Source organism: Orbicella franksi, chromosome 11 (genome assembly GCF_964199315.1).
Source record: "Orbicella franksi chromosome 11, jaOrbFran1.1, whole genome shotgun sequence".
Taxonomy (NCBI): domain Eukaryota; kingdom Metazoa; phylum Cnidaria; class Anthozoa; order Scleractinia; family Merulinidae; genus Orbicella; species Orbicella franksi.
In genome coordinates, this window is record NC_138155.1 from 5,215,317 (window position 1) to 5,235,422 (window position 20,106).

General features: G+C 38.1%; 1 protein-coding gene across 2 annotated transcripts; it reads right to left on the minus strand.

Moving 5' to 3' along the window:
* Positions 1-88: 88 nt before the first annotated feature.
* On the minus strand, positions 89-19,600 carry LOC145503413 (FYVE, RhoGEF and PH domain-containing protein 4-like). Of its 2 annotated transcripts, XM_081482872.1 has the most exons (16): positions 17,676-19,599; positions 15,048-16,053; positions 13,539-13,606; positions 13,183-13,213; positions 12,537-12,685; positions 11,648-11,702; positions 10,823-10,924; positions 10,619-10,706; positions 9,852-9,902; positions 8,829-8,887; positions 8,056-8,127; positions 7,849-7,926; positions 5,539-6,225; positions 5,149-5,208; positions 2,148-2,242; positions 89-1,815 (listed from the first exon to the last, which is right to left on the minus strand). In XM_081482872.1, exons 2-16 carry the CDS (start codon positions 16,020-16,022, stop codon positions 1,728-1,730), a joined length of 2,658 nt encoding a protein of 885 aa, XP_081338998.1. In that variant the 5' UTR covers positions 16,023-16,053; positions 17,676-19,599; the 3' UTR covers positions 89-1,727. The 2 variants fall into 2 exon arrangements, with proteins under 2 accessions (XP_081338998.1, XP_081338999.1); XM_081482873.1 differs by lacking the exon at positions 5,149-5,208 and having other exon boundaries at positions 17,676-19,600.
* Between the last annotated feature and the right edge of the window lie 506 nt (positions 19,601-20,106).

Here is a 20,106-nt window from a genome sequence, read left to right on the forward strand (position 1 = left end):
AGTGCAGAGAGGTGGGTTGGGGGGGGGGGGGGGGGAGCAGCCAGTGGTGCGTGGGTATGGACATTATCTGGAACTGCACAGTATAGACTAAATAATGATTTCTGGTGACAAAATTTTATTTATGCACGTTTCTCTGGGATGAGACGTGACAAAGAATGACTCAAACACTTAACACAAAAATATATAGGTAGATCTATGACCCTTCCTAAATGGAAATTTCTTCATGTCTTTAAAATGTTCTTTAAAATAACTCTTCTGAAACACATTTTATACAAAAAAATAAAAAATAAAAATATTACCAAGAACTCCATTTCTTAAAAATATACTTGGTTGCTATATCCTTGGCTGCGAGTTCATGTACAACAGCAAAATTATTGCTGTTGCTTTATTATTGCTTTATTAAAAATAAAGAAGTGCAAGTTGCATATTGATTCCAGAAAGGCAATTACAGTCGTATAAAATAAACTGAAATTGTCAAGGTTGGGTTATTAAAACACATTGACACCCAATGAAATTTCATGTTTCCTAAAAAAGGAATGACAGATTTTTTTTTTAAGTTATCCATGAAATTTGTGATGTCCATAAAAAAAAATTTAAAACATGCTCATTTAAAGAATTTCTCAACTCGCCTTACAATGAGCTTTGTTTCATACAACAATAGTGAAAAAAGTAGATCTAAGTTCTCTGCTCTCTGGCGGCGGCCGGCGGGCGGCGGGCGGCGGACTGCAGATTGTAGACATGGGGGTAAAATGCAGACTGAGGGTAAACTGCAGACTACGGACTTGAGACCTTTTAAGCGTATATCGTGTTATTTCCATAATCGAGTGTAGACCATAAACAGGGTTTTTCAAGGTAATCGTAGTGAAAAGTGTGCACTCCAGTTAGCCTGAATATCACTCCGGTTAGCCTGAATACCACTCTGGTTAGCCAAAACATCACACAGGTTAGCCTGAATAGTGCTCCAGTTAGCCCAAATAACGCTCCGGTTAGCCTGTTTACGGTCAGTTCTCAACGATGGAATTGGCAACACGGTTCAGTTAAAAGGTCTACACTCTGCAGGCTGTATTTTAACCCTGGTATGCAGTGTGCATGTTATTAGCCTGCGAACTCAGACCCATTTTCGCTTGCTATTGGAGTCTGCATTTTACTCTCTTTCTGCATTTTACCCCCGGTTCGCAGTCTGCAGTCTGCAGGCCGCATGCAGTCTTCGTTTTACACTGACTGTCTACCCACCCTGAAACAATTTGCTCAGTTCACTTGAACAGTTAATCAAAATGATCGAAGATTCAAAATTCTTTTTCGAAAAGTTCCAAAGATTGTCCGAAGATCAAGGTGCCGTTTCTGACGAATCTCTGAATTTTTTCGACTATCTCCATTGTATACCGAGAGGCATTGTTAACAATTTTATCCCATCGCCTTGTAACAAGCGGCAAATTAATTATGTTGCGAAATACACCGTTGCTAAAATAACCTGTGAAATACGGCGAATTATTAAGGGTTATCCAAACTTACTGGCTGTTTCCTGGTATAAACTACGTTTTACTACCTATCTGATATTAAATTTTGTTTTATGTTATGTTTGCATTAAACTTCCCATATACAATATTAACTCCAAATATGAAAAAGCTACAGTTTTGACTTTTTTAATTTACGTTTTCCCACATTTCGCGACCGTTCTATATAAAATTCCCTGACTTGTAATTTTTTAAAATACTAAGATTATTTGTCTACTCTACACTATCGCTGTGAGGTCGTCCAAGCTGTTCTTCGTCAATCGCCTCAGCCTTGATCGCATATGCCAACAGTTCCATCCATCTGATAAAAATAAAAATTCTCCTTAAAGTCTGCCATACATCTCCTTCGATTCTAGCTCTGAGAATTTAACTTTACATCAAGAAAATGTCTCCTAGTTCATGATTTCAACATTCTCATCACGTGTCTTCTTGACAGAGTATTGAAATTGTAGGGAGAAATGATATTCTGATCACACTAGGGGATGAAAGAGCTGTTTAAGACTCAATCAAGCAAGTTACAGGAAGGATACTAATTAAATTGTCCTGATTCAATAACAAATTCTCGATACTAGCACTAATGTACACTTATCGCCACAACTAAAGAGAATATAAATGTTGGTAAATTCTCCTCACCTGTTCATACTGTACTCACTCTCGGCCTCGAATAAATACACCTTGAGATTCTTGTGGTGTACTTTAAACACGTTTTTGCGATCCACATCATCTGCCTAAAGAGGAAAATACAAAAAAATTCCAGGAAACGAAGGGACGAGTAACTCATAGTTTACTTCGCGATTTCACGACTATCTGAACCAATTTTATTTTGTCTCTCTCTAAGGCAACAGTACCAAGAACGTCTGTAAATAAAGCATTTAATAAGCAAAACAATGGTTCTGCACGTCTGTAATAAATCTTTGTACATTTCGTGCAAAAACATCACGTGAAATAATTTATGCAGGACGCGTACTCTTTCCGTTACGTATTAATTTATGGAATATTCTGGCATGGAAAGAGAAAACTGACCTAGACAATAGAAAATTGTAAAATAAATTATAATTAAAGCCATTTCAGGTCATTCCCCTGTATTGCATTGCGCATCCTTACTGCGCATAATTTATGGCGTCATTAGCGCGCGTTCGTGCACGCGATCATTGAAAACATGGCGGATTTGCCTTGATATTGAGTTCTGTCAGTTGAAAAATGGCTATAGCTCACTGACGAGCTGGGGCACCCCAAATTTTTTTCCAGTCATTTTAATCAACTAATCATTAGCTTTGCGTGAGACAAGACTGATCTGATTTCTATGCTTGAAAATTGAATAAATAAGAAAAATAGCAGCTACATTGTAGTCTTCTCTATTTTGCAGTTTGATAGCCGTGGCAAGCAATTTGGTTCCAATATTTTAACAAGGATTCAGCTGTCTGTCAAAATCAAACTTAAAAAGTTTATTTGAATCTGACACAAGTATTGACTGTAGTTTGAGGCGTGTTTTCATGAGTCTGGGCTCACAAAGAGTTTACAATAACTTAGAATGCGTTCTTGTAATAAGCATTAAATAACGCTAAAATGGGGCATTTTCAATGCCTCACAGCTCCTTAACGAGCATGGGCACCCCCTGTTTTACTTTATAATTTAAGTTCTCAAATGATAAATATTCATTGGACAAAGTTTGAACAAAAATCTATGTTCAATTTTATTTCAGGGGAATTACCTTAAAATACAGGTTCGTGGTATTTTTTGCTAAACCCCCATGTTGTTTTGCAAGGGACGGCCAAGAAATGTACCGAGATTTATAACGCACGTGCATAGTTGTTGCATTTTTTTTCGTGAAGTTATCGTTGCGGATACTACCGTGATTTCTCGCACTGATTTAATTAACTGGATGAAATTTCGTCACTACAAATACGCGCTCCGGGAATTGGACATGTTAAAGTAGACTGTAGAAATGCTTTGTTATCTTGGTGATTTGCATGCATGTTAACACCACACTTTGTTGTTCATGGACGACTAATAAGCAGAGAGAATTTGGCTGAAAGTTTCAAAAACGAAATGGCCGGACGAGAGTGAGCGTTCCACGGGAGACGGCAAAGTTTGAATACGACGGGGCAGATAAGGACAAGTACTCAAGATACGCAAAAGCGAGGTAAGATTCTGTAAACTATACAGTGTATATAATCTGTTCATTAAAAAAACGTCGAGTTGTAGCCGTAAATCGTAAAGGTTTAGTCCTGCACGATGCAATCTTAACTACCCTTGAAAATTGATTTGCGTTTCCATTTCTTGTCGCAACAACGAACCAGCTTGGTGCCGTCATTTGAAAATATCAAAACCAGTTTGAATTCGTTTTTTCATCATGTGCGAGGTTATGCGTCACATCTTGTTCACGCGAACGACAAAATTCTCATCGCTTTTTTATCGGCATGTCTGTTGCTATTTCTACTCGATAGCTGGCAGTTTCGCGTTTGCTGTGAGCGAGATTATAATATACTATTTGCTTTTTCGGATGGATTCATGTCAACACTGTAAGCATTTTCCGTGGAATGTGTCGCTACAATATCTTTTTTATTATTTTACTTTTAATCCCAATGAGACTTGCATGACAATTACTCGTCACTTGACTGAAGTCTTCTACGCTACTTGAAGGCAAGAAGTCAAGTGACATTTAGATCAGCATGCAGTGACTACCCTCAACATAAGGGACGACACGTTCTTATTTGTCTTTTACACTAGATAGCTATTGTTCATCGTTTCCTTCAGAAATAACAAGTTCGCTCACTGTTTTTGGAACTTGAGATTTTAAGCGCAAATTCAAGCTACGCTCGAAATTGTCTTCCAGAAACGGAAGAATCTTTTTCTGTGGTTTTGTCTACCAAAAGTAGCCGGCGAAGACGCCGGCCGCCGACGCTTCTGGAGAACACTAGGGAGTTTAAGAAACCAGGACGTGACGCCGAGGACAAAATAACGTGAATTTAAAAATGATTTTATACTTTACCTACGAATCTCGCGGTCATTTCCCCTTGTTTCTCAGTGTCAAAGCTATCACGAAACTAATTCTGGGACAGGGCGAAACATTTGAAATAAAACTAAATAAATTAGCCTTCGTGGTTCACGTTCTCCAGACATCGCAGAATTTCAGTTGGTCATTTCACGTTGTTGTTTTGCAGAGGACGGCAAAGAAATGTACCAAGAATTATAACGCAAGTGCACAGCCACTGTTCTGCTCATTAAACCTTTTGTTTAGCGACGCTCCCGTTGCTGCCGTCGTGGTTTACATCCATACATACATAAACTTTTTTAACGTGTCTTTATATCTAGCCGATGGGAAAAAAACCCTCTACTAATTAGGGACACTTAGTATAAGTGAGGTTTTCTTAAACTCCCTACTGCGGCGGACACGCGTTGCGTGGATGTTATCCTGGAGGATGAAAATGCTTGTAAAATTGCTCAGGCTGTCCACGTGAACCAAATCCGCGTGTCGGGATTGGCTATTGGTAGACCCTTGTGGGATTTCTGTTCTAAAAATAACTCGAGAGGAATTACATTGGGAACAAGGTCTGTGTGGTGAATAAACTCACTTCGCCATTATCCGCTCTTGATTCTCTTTATAATACCAACTAGAAAGAGATTTTCTTACCAAGGATGGTTTGTCGACATTGTGACCAGGAAGAGGCAAGTTAAGCTCTGCTTTAGTGTCCTACAGCGATTTAAAAAGAGAACAAAATAGCAACAATCCTAGTTTTAAAAATGTTAACAGTTCGATTAAGTGGTGTCACCACCTTCATTTCGCAGATTACGGGGTGGGGGAGAGAAATACAAATTACATGTACCTCTTTCAGCCACATGTGGCGAGTCATGAAAATAATAAAATATCCCATTATCATGTTTCGTAGATCGCCTTTTCAGGTCAATCATCGGCCTTTCTCAAAAGTCAATCAAACCCGTCTAAATTCGCTAGCAGGGATTAATTACGCAAGCGAGATGTCTGAAAAACTAAATGTGTCCTTAAAAAAGACTACTTTCTTACCTTCTTGGCCTTGTACCGGAGAAGAACAAAGTCGCTGGACAACACAAACCATCTCTTCTGCCAGCCCTTATCGCCTTTCATTTTGTGATTCAAGTATCCACTGTGCCAGATCTTGGACTCATCTCCGATTTTTAATACGCTATGTCCTTTACCCTCTGTTTCCTTAACCGTGGCTTCGCTCGAACCCTTCACAAGAATTTTATGGCAATTTTCGCAAACCTTCTCAAGCTTTCCATTCTTGTACTCAAGCGCTGCTTTAAAGCTTGAACAATTGCCGCACACCACCCTCCCACAGGCGCGACAGTGATGCCGCCGCCGAAATTTGGTAAACATGACGTCACACAGCATGCACATGCTCACTGCTTCGTCTCGGACCCAGGCCGGCGCTTTCTTTCCCAGCTCCACGTCCGTCAAGACTTCAATCTTAGTCCCTCGTCTGTAACTCTCTCTTTTCGATGTGAGTTCGTTCACCGTCTCCTTAAGCTTGCTTGTCCAAGCCTCTTTCGCTTCGGCAGACGGTGCGGTGAAATCCATGACCCTTTGTTTACTGACAATGCGAAAGGAATTCTCCAGTTCGAGTTCTTCATCCACGTCGGCAACTTCCATACCGAACAAGTCCATTTCGACTTTGACCTTGTACTTGTTTGTCCCTGGAAACTTAGCACAGCAAAGAAGAACGTCGTTGAACTATAAAACAAAAAGAAAGCAAACATGATCAATACTATCTACTTCCAGTGACATTTTCAAGGTTTCCCTAATCCGATCTGATTTTCCTTTCTGAATTTTTGCTGGCTTCTGTCCACCTTCATCAGAGTTGCAATCTGTGGCTTCGTTATTACTCGCGCTACAAACCCGTTTTCTGTCGTTTTATTGATTTTGAATCAAGGGTAGTCAACCCTTTGAATACCAAACTTTCGCCAAAAAATACCGTTTTTAACCGTTTAATCAGGTTTTTTAGCTGCCATGACGCTAAATAAGCCTAAGTTTTGCTAAAAAAGCTTTTTTTTACCAAAAGAAGAGATTTTTCGAGGATTAGGTACAAAATTGAGCAAAACTTCAATTACGGGCATGCGCATAAACCGTTCTCAATTTCGTTTGTTGGCCCTTTCCTTTCTGTTTTTCTCTGCCCTTTTACACTGGCTACCTTTTTCATTGTATGTTCTTTCTGGCTGCAGTGAAAAGTTGGATGTTAATTACGGGCGAAGCCTAGAAATGGACCTTGATCAATCATAGGCGTTGTGGACCATTTTACCACCGTTTTTGCACCAAAATTGATAACCTTGTTTTTCGATTTGCGACGTCGGAATGTCGTCGATATCTAAACCTGACCATTGTGCGGAAAGGGCTAGCCTAGTACTACTATCTGCTTATCAAGAATATCTGATGACATTTAAATTGATGACGTCACAAGTGGTACAAAGAGCACGACCATTAATTACGCATATATGTGTAGTTGGTATTCAAAGGGTTAAGAGCGAGGGAGCGATTTTCTCCCGTTGATGAATATACGACTTCTCTTACAATAACATTTTTTTGAGCGGATAGGTAGTGCATGAGAATAGAGAAAATTATCAACTGAAAGATAGTGTCTTGATGAATCATCAAATTCTTAGATCTAACTTTGTCGAACTTTATAATGTAATATAATACTCCGGACAGAGAACACTCGAGAAATGTACATGTAGAAAACACTCGCCTGCGGCTTGTGTTTTCTACATTTCCCTCGTGTTCTTAAATGCTCGTCGTGTTTTATCACAGTGTAATACACGGCTTAGGCTTCTTTATTTGTTAAATAGAAAGTGAATAGTAATCAGGCAGGAATATTGATTTTTGACTTGAGCCAAAAAGTTTACGGCGATGAGCCCCGTCGCTAAGCGACCCGATGCGCTGACCAAGAACAAACCTTTCAGGCTCATTGTCACACAACTGAACTCGATTGATGCTGTGAGGCAATTCGCAGTAGTTGGAAAAATGTTTCAACATAAAAAGACATCGAAAAGAAGCTAAGATCGTTTGTTTTTTAAAGGAGCTACGTCACGGTTTGCGCATCTTGAAAAGTTTACGCTAAATTTTTAAATTCGTCGTTTGTAATCCGTGTCAATCTTCCCTACCCTTAACCATCCTTGTTCCTTGCTGGTTTATTATCATCTCTTTGGTGTTTTTCTATCTTAGTAAACTACTATTTTCAGGTTTACTTCAATTTAAAGGTAATTTTGTACGTGGCCAAAGTAACTCAAAATACCGTGACTGATCTCGTTTAACATGACTGCACTACCATTCTAACAATATGCTTCATTTTTTGTTCCTTACCAGCATGAGTGTTCTTTCTTGATGGCTGTCTGTTGTTCTCGCTGCCACTTTTCTAAATTCCCCCTCCATAACAAATACCTACGAAAAAAAAAGAAAAAAAAAAACACGGGGATACAATAGATGCCGTTTCTCTTACAGAAGACACGATTTGACAAAACATATCGAGCAGGAGCAACAAGACATAAACCAGTTAAGCAGGTTACTCACACGACTGGCTGTTATAAGTGGATAGTCCTCTCCTATCCTATCCTGGATTTCCAAAAGAATCTTGAATCGCTCCTATTGTTGTGATTAAGAAAAGACAGCAAGAGACGTTCAGCAGATATTCAATTGACTATTGCTAACAATGACAGAACGCAAATACACGAACACTCCTGTTTTGGATGAAACTATATAGTAATGTTGAGGCGAAGATTAACCCAAATCGTTTGACCTGAACATAAATTGTATTTCCTTTATTTAATATTGTAGGTCTACATCAGCCTACAGGCTGCCTCTACCTGTTAACCTGTACTTATCAAATAAAGATTGATAGATTGATTGATCGATAGTTCCTCGCTGGGTTGTATGCTCCAGGGAGAGGGGACTCAGTCGGGGATCCTCGCCATCTCGCTTGATCAAAGTATTTTTTAGGGTGCACTCTAAGAAATAATAATAGAAAATGGTCTTATCTCGGTGTTTAGGCTCCATATCTGCCGCTCCCTCGAGTCCGGCCAACTAGCGGGATCTCCTTTCCTGAACAGCGGCTGGTAGTCGAGCCTGTGCAGTGGTATCTTTTAGGGGTCAAATAAAGCTCGCGCCACGCCTAGATTGCTCTCCTTTAGGGGTTTAATTTCCGGGGAGCGTTCCCGATCTTTTCATATAGGAGTCCCTCCCCTAGGCTTGTCTATACTGTTTCTTTCACGACTATTGGAAGTTAGCACTAAGCTACAATTGTTATTCCCCACCCTACCTTCCCCCTATCGCAACACATGACTTACCGTCTTTTTCATGCTGTCGTTAGCATGCCGAGCAGATTCGGAGATGATTTCTAAAGCATCTGAAAAGAACAGAAATTAAACACAATCAATTGGTAGGCTGACAAACACAGGGAACACTTCAAGTCAGTGTCAGTCATTCACAATGTGAGCTGATATTATAAGTAAGACCGCAGTTTCCAAATGAGCCCAAAGTAATTAGGAATTGTTAACTACGTCCTTAGCCACCTAGGAAGATTGTGTGGTGAGGCTTAAGGTACAGCCGCCTCGGAGGCTTCTTCGCTTTGTGATTGGTCAGTTTCCATTCGGTGTATCACTTACATAAGACCACGTGCTCAACTTAGGAGTGTTCTTCCACACTTGGCGCCGTAAAATGCGTTGCCTTAGCTGTGTTCCTTTCGATTCGTTCCGCCGTGTATTTCAAGACCGGCCATTCTAATTACTTCGGTTTTGGTTTTACGACAATCAATTGTCTACTGAAATCGCATTGTAAGGGATAGAGTCCACTGAGCAATCATTCTCTGCAGTTTAGGAAAATCTGGCAATAAAGCGCAAATTAAAATACTTTTTGATCGTATCCAGATTTGATGCAAGTTAATTAGCTTGATGCCAATTTTATTCAAAACCTAAAGAGGTATGCCACGTTTGAGTAATTTGCTGAAAGAAAATCAGCACTTTGAACCCCAGATTTTATTATTTGTTTTGTTTTGTTTTGTTTTGTTTTAAGATTTAACAAAAGTGTGAGAAAGTGAGATATACTTGCAGAAAGTGGATTAGTCTGCGTAGCAGGCGTTTCTAAAAAAGCACGCTAAGGGAACAAAACTGCGGGCTAGTGCGAAACATAAGGAGCAGTTCTTTTTCGCCACCCCCTCCCCACTTCTCCCCATTTTTTGGTCACCCCAGGCGTGCTACTTCGCTAGCTCGCTTGTTCAATCTCTTCCACCTGGAAAACGAAAGACCACGTCTGCTACGCACGCTAAAATTGAATATAATTTTTATTTAAGAAGTCCACCACAATCAACATACCCGAAGTGTTCTTCAAGTCGCCAGAATCTTCTGGAAGCTTTGAAACATAGTCTGAACGTAAAAGGAAAGGAAAAAACATGACCTTGCAATTTTCAAAAATGTAATTAATTATCTATTCAAGTTTACAATAGCAAAAAGCAATTTAATAATATAAATACATATAATTTGTAATTTATAAAAAAAAAACCCAGTAATTGCGCAACTGTTTTTGTTTTGTTTTGTTTTGTTCTAAAAAAACAAGAAAACTGTAAAGTAAGCATGTAATTGTAAGTTATTGCAAGTTAGTAACTGTAAGTGTAAGTAAGTAACTATGTCAGTAGTGTTGTAAGTGTTGCAATAATAATAGATAAAAATTACAAAAAATCAGCCACCATGTATACAGGCAATGATGCATGTAAATTACTGGACAGGTACTTGAGGTGGTGGGGGGATGGGACTGGGGTAGGGTGTAGGGGGGGGGGGAGGCAGGGGAGACATGATAGATACAAGGGGGTTATCTAAAATTGGATTTTATCTGTAAGATTGTTAAACACAAATCTAGCTGGAAAAGTGACTGTTTAGGAATGATCTCCGTTACAGGTTTGTTGTTTTAAAATAAGACCTCTGTTTGTTCAGACCAATTCTCGCTTGTTGTTTCACACTGCCATTTTCAGCAGAGAGGAGCAACTGAGGAACTTGCTGCTTCCACAGGCTTATGCTGGGCTACCACTGCTACTAAAGATCATTTTTTTACTAGAGAATTCACCAACCAAATCCCTGATATTAACCTTTCAGAAGTAACTGGTATCTGGGAACTCTCTGGACTGGTTCCAACATGTGATGCTGAAGTGTTAGATGTTCACACTCTTTGGTTTTCTGTTCAAAAAAATAAAAAAAGATAGAGAAAGAGGTAGAGAGAAGACAGTTACAAGCAAATGTTTCTATTGTTAGGGTGGGTACCATGCCAGAACAATAATTATCTTGAGACTTACTTGAATCTCGTCAATCAAAGCTGCCATAATGGGTGACTTTTTTGTCCAAAGTGATAAGGTTTCTGTTGCTTTGTCAAAGTTTCCCACATAATGTGTATACATCTGCAGAAAGGGAAAATGACATCATTGTTACAAAAAGCACTTAGTGTATTGTGTTATTTTTTTTAATACACAAGAAGTACCAAAGCTTCCTTCTCTAATTTTTTCATAGATTCATTTAAGTCCTTACTTTTCTGTGGGAGGCATGAAAATTAAATTCCCTATTTCTTGATTTCAAAAGGGTGCTTCTCGTCAGATGGTAGGTAAAAAAGGTGAAGTCTGCATACAAGCCAAGTAGCCCATCAGGCTTATCCTGGTTTCTGAAGTATAAAGCAAGTATTTCTGTTCCCTCCTGGATGGGATGCTAGTCCATTGCAGGGTTACCCCAGCATTAAGTTCGCCAGTACCCATTTATGCACCTGGGCAGAGAGAGTCACTGTGAGAGTAAGTGTCTTGCCCAAGAACACAACACAATGTCCCTGGCCAGGGTTCAAACCTGGGCCACTCGATCTGGAGACAAGCTCACTAACCATGATACCACCTTGCCTCAAAGAAATAATTGAGTACGTTAAAACTGCCATATGGTACAACTGACCACCAGTGCCTCCTCTTTTGTGTTTTTACCACTGATATTGCTTTTGACAGTGACAGTGACAGTATATCATTAATGTGGAAACTTGATAAAAATCCCTGGAGAATACTTGTGATTAATATCCCACTCAGGGCTCAGAAGTGTAAAATAAATTTCATTACTAACGAGTCCTCACACTAAATAAAAACACTTACCTTTAAAAAAGGTGCCAGTCCTTTGAGAATATCTCCAATTTGATTATTGGTAGCCCTATCATGAAACAGTTTCATTAAGAATAATGAAAAAACAAAAAGAAAACAGATTTTCCAGCCTTATGGAGGCATGATATTAAAGCAGAAATTAAAATTAGTATTGATGACAAGTAAAGAATACTTTTGCACAACTGCTAGAAAGAAGGAGTTCAATTTGGTAGTCATCTATTTCATATACATGTACATACCTGTACAACCTTATCCTAAAACAATATTTACAGAAAAATTGGTTTTAGTGCGGCATCACAAAAAGTTCATAGTGTTATCTCACTTATTATGTCAAGATTACACCAACTTTCTGTGTTACGTGCACAGGTGACATCTTTTGACCATCTTTCGATATGCTACATGTATGTATAAGACTAAAAGACCATTTAACTGTGAAACTAGCAATTTTTCTGGTCATTAGTGGAAGAAAAATGATAATTTCTGCTCTTAAATGGCTGAAGAAGATTGTGGACTTTGCATGTTTCCCGATTTACAGGATCATTCAAATGATTTTAGTGTGGTCAATCAGCTCTCAATAGTGACTTTCGGTAGAATTAGGCTGCTATCGCTTTTAATACTCGAAAGATGTAAACATTCAAAACAATCAATTGATTTCTCCCAGAATGGCTTCTTGATACTTCTAGCCTTAGTTTGATGTCAAATAAATCCATCTTTCATGTCTAAAATTTGAGTTAGACCATAAAGAAGTCCATTGTGTTTACATTTTTTACCTATGCCAGGTTACATAGCATGTCAAAACATGGCATGTCGAAAGGTGTTGACTATGCACGTAACACTGAAAGCAGGTGTAATAAGAACTGAACAAAGCAGTTTTAAGTAATACCATTCTTTCATCCGTGCCTCCAATTTAGGCAATAGAAAATCCCTGTGGAGTTGATGAATAGCTTGTATATTTGAAAAGATATCATTAAGCACCTCCAGTGGCAGAATTCCTTTCGCACAACATTTGTTATTAATCTGCAAGTAAAACACCTGTATGCGACAGAAAACAAATTATTAATAAATAATGATTAATTTTAAAAAAACGACCAAGAAATATCCATTTACATGTAAACCTATTCAATAACTTAAAAACATTTTGCTCAAAAAGCCATGCCATTGTAGTAAGTTTATTTGACCTCTTTCATGATATAGAATGATACTTAAAGTTATAAATTATTTTAAAATTGTAATTTTATAATTCCTTCAACCTCGTTTATAGTATGGAATGATAAATGAAATATTTAGTAATCATTTTAAATAATACCACATGTAGCATAAGGCTAGAATAGGTTACACGTATTTCACCCTCAGGCCTTTCTTTCAAAATGAAAACCTGTACTGTTCCCAATTGCCAAACTGGGTGAAAGTTGAAAAAAAAGATGGCACCCTGGAAGGAATTTTTGAGTAAACAATGTTTGGGGATGAACATTGAGCAACTGAGGTAATAATGAATAAGTCTTATTTATCAGATAAGGGAATTCTCTAACCTGGTCTAGGAGATGTAACCTTCTAACATACCTGTTCAGAAGTCAAAAGGGATCAAGTTAAAAATTATGCATTCCAAAAATTAATTATTATAATTATAATTAATAAAAATCAATTTCCAGTTATTAAAACCAACAAAGTAAAATTTACAGATTTCAATTAACATCTGTCAAAAGGCCAATGTTGATGTATTCAAATAATGACTTGGCTCCGAAGCTTGGTGGAATAATACAAATTAAAGGAATTCTATTTTCCCTCTGCCTTGACACGGAATTCTTTAATTTGTTTTTCCGTCAAGCCTGCAAACCAAGTTAGAATTTTACATTCACTTGTTGTATGAATAATCAACTTTTCTTACGCTCTTTCAGTGGTGAGAATTTCCATGGCAATGTTGTAAAGTTTCTTGCTTACAGCATCAGGGAACTCCTGTTGAAGGAAGACTCTGATATTAAACTCATACTCAAATAAAGTTTACAATATTATACAAAAATTAATCAAAAACAAAATTTAATCTTTTATGTACAGAAAGCTAAACATACATACATTACATTACTTTATTTAGCCTTGGATTTCAGAGTAGCTTATGCAGCTAATATCTGCGAACACTTAACTATCAGATGAGAGGCAGACCACTACACCGGGAACTACATCCCCTTCTCTTTTTGATCAGTGCGTGGTTTCTTTTACGTCTCAGAGAATTAATTGTGAACAGTTGTGAGACGGGGCCTAGGGTTTATCATCCTTATCCGAGAAGACTACAAAGTCTAACCATTTGCATATGTCATTACAACGGCAGCACTTTCCCATCAATTATTTACAGACCCTGGGTGTTGGTCTAGCCAGGGTTTGAACCCACAACCTCCCGCACGCTAGTCTGGTGTTCCACCACTGAGCAATGTTGTTTTGCAACTATCAGTGTTCCAGATAAGCATGGGGTCTAAGGCCAAAACCCCGACATGGTCAGCTACGTGACCCAACAAATTATTATATTAAATAAATTTACATTGTACAAAGATTTGGTGTGAGTAGTGGGAATTGACCTGTTGGAATTCTTAATTAGCACACCTTCAAAACATATCTAGAACCCAGACAATAATGTCATAAATATTGCTACCAGAAAGTTAATTAAATGTATAACGAGCAGTATTCTGATAATGTATGAGCTACATGTTGAAATATTTGCACGTATACATGTGGACTAATTAACCATTTATGTAGAACATAACTTATTTGTTTAGTAAATTAACACCTTCCTTCTATTAATATGTAAAATACAATTTGGGTTATTTACATGAGTAGGTCATTTATGTAATACTATACCATTTAAAAAATAATTCAACCTCTATAAGTGGAATTTCTCACAGAAGTGCAAATAACATTTTTGTAAAATTGATACCAGAGGGTGCTAATTAGGTCACATGAGATCAATATTAATTTGCAGTTATTCGTTCATGATCACTATCAGCCATTGCAGTAAATATTACTTAATTTGTGTTATTTCTAATTCCAATCTCTTTTCAAACTCTCTTCAAAAAGACAGTTTGTACATGTAAAACGATCCTTGTACAAATTTAACTGTACTGTCTAGAAGGTCAATGTTTGAAAACCAATGTAACCTTTTAATAATTGACTTATAAACTCTTTCACTTTCATATTCTTGAACTTTGAGCAAAATATAACGAAATAAGATGCCTTTTCACATCTGCTTCTAGTTAATTTTTGAATATGTGTCGATGGAATCCTAATATGTGACTATTCAAATGAAAGCTATTGAGCAGTGCTTCAATTCATGCAGTGAATTTTAAGTTCTATTCTTTCTTGTAACTATTAGGAAGTTAAGAGTGAAACTGAAATTATTGTTACTTACAAGAGGCTCAGCATCACAAGAACTGCCATGGCTTGACTGAGAGTCACGTTTTTGCTGCTCATCCTCCTCTTCATCATCATCAAAATCACTGTCCCACTCATCGGTGTCGAAATCATCATCGTCATCATCATTTTCAGTGCTATTACAACCATCTACACTGACAGCTATTTCAGTTTCTGAAACAAGTTGTGGTGAACTTTCTTCCTGAACTTCTTCCCTTAAGCTCTCCTGGGGGAAAGCATGCACTCTGGATAATCTATTTTCATCAAGCGGCATAGGGTCTGACTCACCCCTAAGCCGTTTGAGAGGATCTCGTGTGAAAGCCCTCGGAGGAGGTCTTGTAGGCATTTCAGTCTTCACTTCTGATTCTTTTGCAGTTATACTGTGAGTTTGCAGTTCATTCACCTTCAAAGCTGAAGTCGATAGTGTTGCTGGGACATTATTATTTAGTGCTTCTTCAAGCTTTTTCTTCACTGTTTTCTTTGAGGTTTCATTTGAATAAGCCAAGTCTTGGTTTACCTTGTGAAGTGGATTCAAGAAATCACTCTCAGTTATTCCACGTTTGTCTCCAGCAATATCACTTTGTACAGCCTCAAATTTCTTCTTTAAATCACTGACTTTTGCTTCCTTACTCTTGAGGGATGGATCAAAGAACAGAGGTCTATTGATGTCCATATCCATAATGTCAACAGAAGCTGCGCTGCTTTCTAGACTGCTCCGTCTATTCAAGTTTCCATTCTTTCCTTGAAACAAACCTTTAGCGTTCAATATCACAAGGGTGCCAGGTATTTCAGGATCTGACATCGCACGGGACTGTCTAGTAATATTTGCCCTTTCCTTCACTTTCCCATATGCCACAGGTTGCCCATCTTGGCTCCTTGCCCGTGTACAGCGGGACTCTCGTCTAGCTATCTTAAACTGCTCAGCTCTTTGTTGAGCTATCAGGTGATACTTTTCAGCTGAACTGCGATCCATTGCATCTCACATACCTTCATATATGGAAGACCTACACACCCACACACACACACAAAAAAAAAAAACAAAGAAAACAGTACAATATTATTCAGTTGATGTGTTGAGATGATCACAAGCTACTGTAATTCATCAACAATGAAAATCAACCATGCCAATGCATTTCTCTGCTTTATTTATCATAAATAGAGGAAGAAAGCATTGAGGGAAAGGCTTACAATTACAGACAGGCAAGAAGTCATTAGTCAAGAGGGTGGGTAATTTTAGCTCTTAATTCCCAATGAGAGGTCAATATCTTATCTTACCCTGTTAAATATATACAATATCCTCATGTAAGTCAAACTGACAGATGAAGATCAAATTCATCTATTGTTTTAAGGATTTATTTTTTCTTCAAAAGGAAATCATGCATATAATTTGCAGCATGTCATATTAGCATTGTTCAATCTTTGTTCACAAATTAATTGTATTTTTGTCAGTACTGTTTCTTGTCTTTTGCTTGGAACTATTATTTTTATGTAAGACGCAAATGAGAAGTATGGGAGACTAAATAACAAAGTCCGTGCTTTTGTAACTTGAGCTAAGCTGTTGCTTAATTTTGAAGAAATATAAGCTTAATCAGACAGGCCATGGCAAGACAAGATTTTAATTTCATCTCATACAGAAATAAAAGCCAAATTATTGGTTAACATGTACATTTAATGTTTTGGATCATCCAAATCGATCTCGTCCGTTTGAGCTAATCGTGATAAGTGCACGACCCATGAAGAAACTGAAATATCAAAAGCATAAGAGATAAGAATTTCGTGATTGGGTATCTGCTGCAAAGCATTAGATCACGAATACAAGTAGAATCAAGCTCGCTATATTTTTACACAAATGATATTTTTACGGATATCACGTGCCGCCTTGCACGTAACCTTGATTCGATTGCATGTGTGTGAAAATCGCCAAATATTGTGATAGGTAGATCGTTTTCTATATTAGTAACTATTGATCCACAACAGGAGATAACACCAAAGCTAGTGAGAAAGCTACACTGTAAGACCAGATGAATTTGAGGTCGACCACAGTCGCCATTTACTCTGTAATCACTTCCGGGCAAATATTTGGTACGTATTAAATTAATTGCCGCGTGTCTCTTTCATACTGATCGAGAGCAGTTCAGATCACGATTGAAGTGTACAATCTAAAAAACCTGCTTGTCTAAGCTAACACGTATGAATGTTCATTTCTTCCCGATTTGTTTACACGGAAGTTTTCGATTCGTTTTTTAAGATCACTTCCTGGTTGTGTTCACTGCTCATGCATGTTTCTGACGGTTTAAACAGTACATCAGGCGGATCAGCGAAAACGACGCGCCAAAATCGAAAATTGAAACAGGAATTAAAATTCGCCTATTAGATTATTGGAAAGTGGTTTTAACCTTAGAATAATGATAATTTAACATCTAGAATAAATAAGTTCCTTGATCAAATAGTAGGTCGTTTAATTATTGATCAATACTTTCACTTCTGTCAAAAATTTTCGACTCAAATTCACAGCGATCGAAGACAGCTTACTGAAGTTGCTTTAAAATTTGGTACAAACCTATACAATGAAAAGAAACGGAAGAATATGGTTATATTATTTAGGCAGTTCATTAGATAAACCTACCATTTTTGTAAAGGATCGATCACATCTCTTCCGCAAAACTCTTCAAATAAAGGCAGTCAAAACAAATGAACAGTAAAATCCATGCCGCCATCTTGTCATATCCCAAGTCTAGTAACAGCAACCTCGTTCCCAGGGTCTCTGGCGGGTAGGAGTAGTGTGGAGCGGAGGGGAGGGGAGGGGAGGGGAGGGGGAGTGAGTAAGTTGTTCAACTCCGAGGGTAGATTTGTGATTCACACAACACTGTGTGTCTTATATCTGAGATATGTTTCTGAGAGCGAGATCTGCAAATTTTACCCTCGGCTGAGAAATGGGCTAAAATTTTAACTGATGGCTGAGAAATCGCCGAAAATTTGAATTTAAATTCCAGCACCTCATTCGTCTAGACACTCTTAAAAGCTCGTTTGCTTTCACTCGTCTGCTTTTTTTTCGTTCCCACTGACCGATATACGCGTTAGCCTGGAGCGGGCTAGACCTTTACTCGAATTTGAAGAAGGGTGAAAGCAATAAATGAGAATCCGATGTCAACTTGAAATTTCATTTGAAACATTTACAATCTGTAAAACTAAGGATGGCGCACTCCCGGGTGACTTGTACGGGTCTGCAAATGATCCCAGGACCGCAAATGATCCCGGACCGCAAATGATCCCTAAATTGAACCGCAAATGATCCCGGACCGGAAATGATCCCCATATTGGACCGCAAATGATCCCGATCAAAAAATGAGGAATGGCATGGATGGTGGGATGGTGTGGATAGGGAATTGGCGTACGTGAATACCGAAGTTTTTATTAAAGCCATCTTATAATTATAATGGCTTACAACTTGATTTTTTTTTTTTTTTTTTTTTTTTTTTTTGCATACTTTCGACTAAACTTTGTTGCTAACTACGATGTTATGAATATCACCACTCAATCATCAAAACACGACTTGGCTTACATTTTTTTGCAATTCTCAGTAAAATTATGATCAGTGCAACACACGCTACATATCCTCCTTTGTTAAACATTGATATTTCGGTGTTATAGTTAAATCACATTTTATCAACCATTAACGCTACTCGTCTAAAGTTTAAAACTAACCATGAAGCAACTATTATGGAAGACGCTGTCACCTGAGTAGACCCACAAGCCTACAACGCTTCATCACTCTGTAAAACATCTAGTGTGTAGCACTGGAAATTTGAACAAATTTATTTTGTAATTTTTACTTGGTCGTATTTTGGCTTTAATTCCTCTGAAATGACTACTTGAGTATTCTAAGAAGCCAAAATTCCAAGCTATAGTTATGAAGTTCAGCTTCATGACCACGCAAGGCCAAGGCTTGCGCTTCGTTTTGTCAATTAGCTGTTTGATAGATGTTTGATACTATCGCCACCGGCATTTCGAGAATGTTTACAAGTATGTGTTTTTCTAAGACTTCTAATTCAATAGATCGTCTTCATGTGACATGTTTTTATCCTCATCAGGCATAAGAGGCGGTATATTTATGCCTGTTTACAATTAGCGTGCTTCGTTTGGAAACCAGAGCATTTTGAATTTCAGGGTTATGGAGTTGGCGTGATACAAGGCTACGATTGAGTTTGTTGAAAAATATATACTTATCTCATGATTTTGAGCCTTTTTAGAAGTTAGAGAATTAGGAAAAGTGCTTATGTAAATGCTTGTTTGTTTAGTACTGATAATCAGTCGCCTAGAAAGCCAAAGTAAGTTCCAGATGTTTACACTATATTCCGTCCGCCATATTGGTGTACCACGGATGTACGTACACCAACATGGCGTTTTCTTACTGGACTCTGTAAATTTCTGGGAAACATTTGCGACGAATATCTGAAGTTTGGGGAAACGCACAGGCCTAAAACTTGGGGAAGTATCTTATTTAGTTATCTTCTACAGCGTACATCACAATTTCTTAGCTTTTTCCATTGGTTGGTTTTGGATTTATTATTATTTTTTTTTTATTGCGTGACAGTGAAAATGATCTGTACCCTTCAAAGAACAAAACAGCAACTGTGGAATATTTTTTTTGCAAAATGATAAAATATGTTTTTTAGTTCATTATTTTTGCACATGTTCTCACCTTCCTCTGATATAAATCCATGCCATTCCTTATTTTTTGATCGGGATCATTTGCGGTCCGGGATCATTTGCGGTCCTGGGATCATTTGCAGACCAGTACAGACTCCACGGGGGTGCTCGTCGAAACTCTTGAAAGAAGCAACAAGGTCCTGTTTTGTGGGCGTGGCCTGAAATTTTTTTCACCCCTGAGAGATACCAACTCTAAAACAACTCACGCGGCTCAACTGGCCCTAAAAGGTACCGCCGCAAAATCTCCTGCTGTGGACCTTTTGAGGCTGAACACCCCACGACTAACCGAACAACCGCTTTTTAAACCCTTAAAAGGTACGACGAACACCACCATCCTTTTTATATAG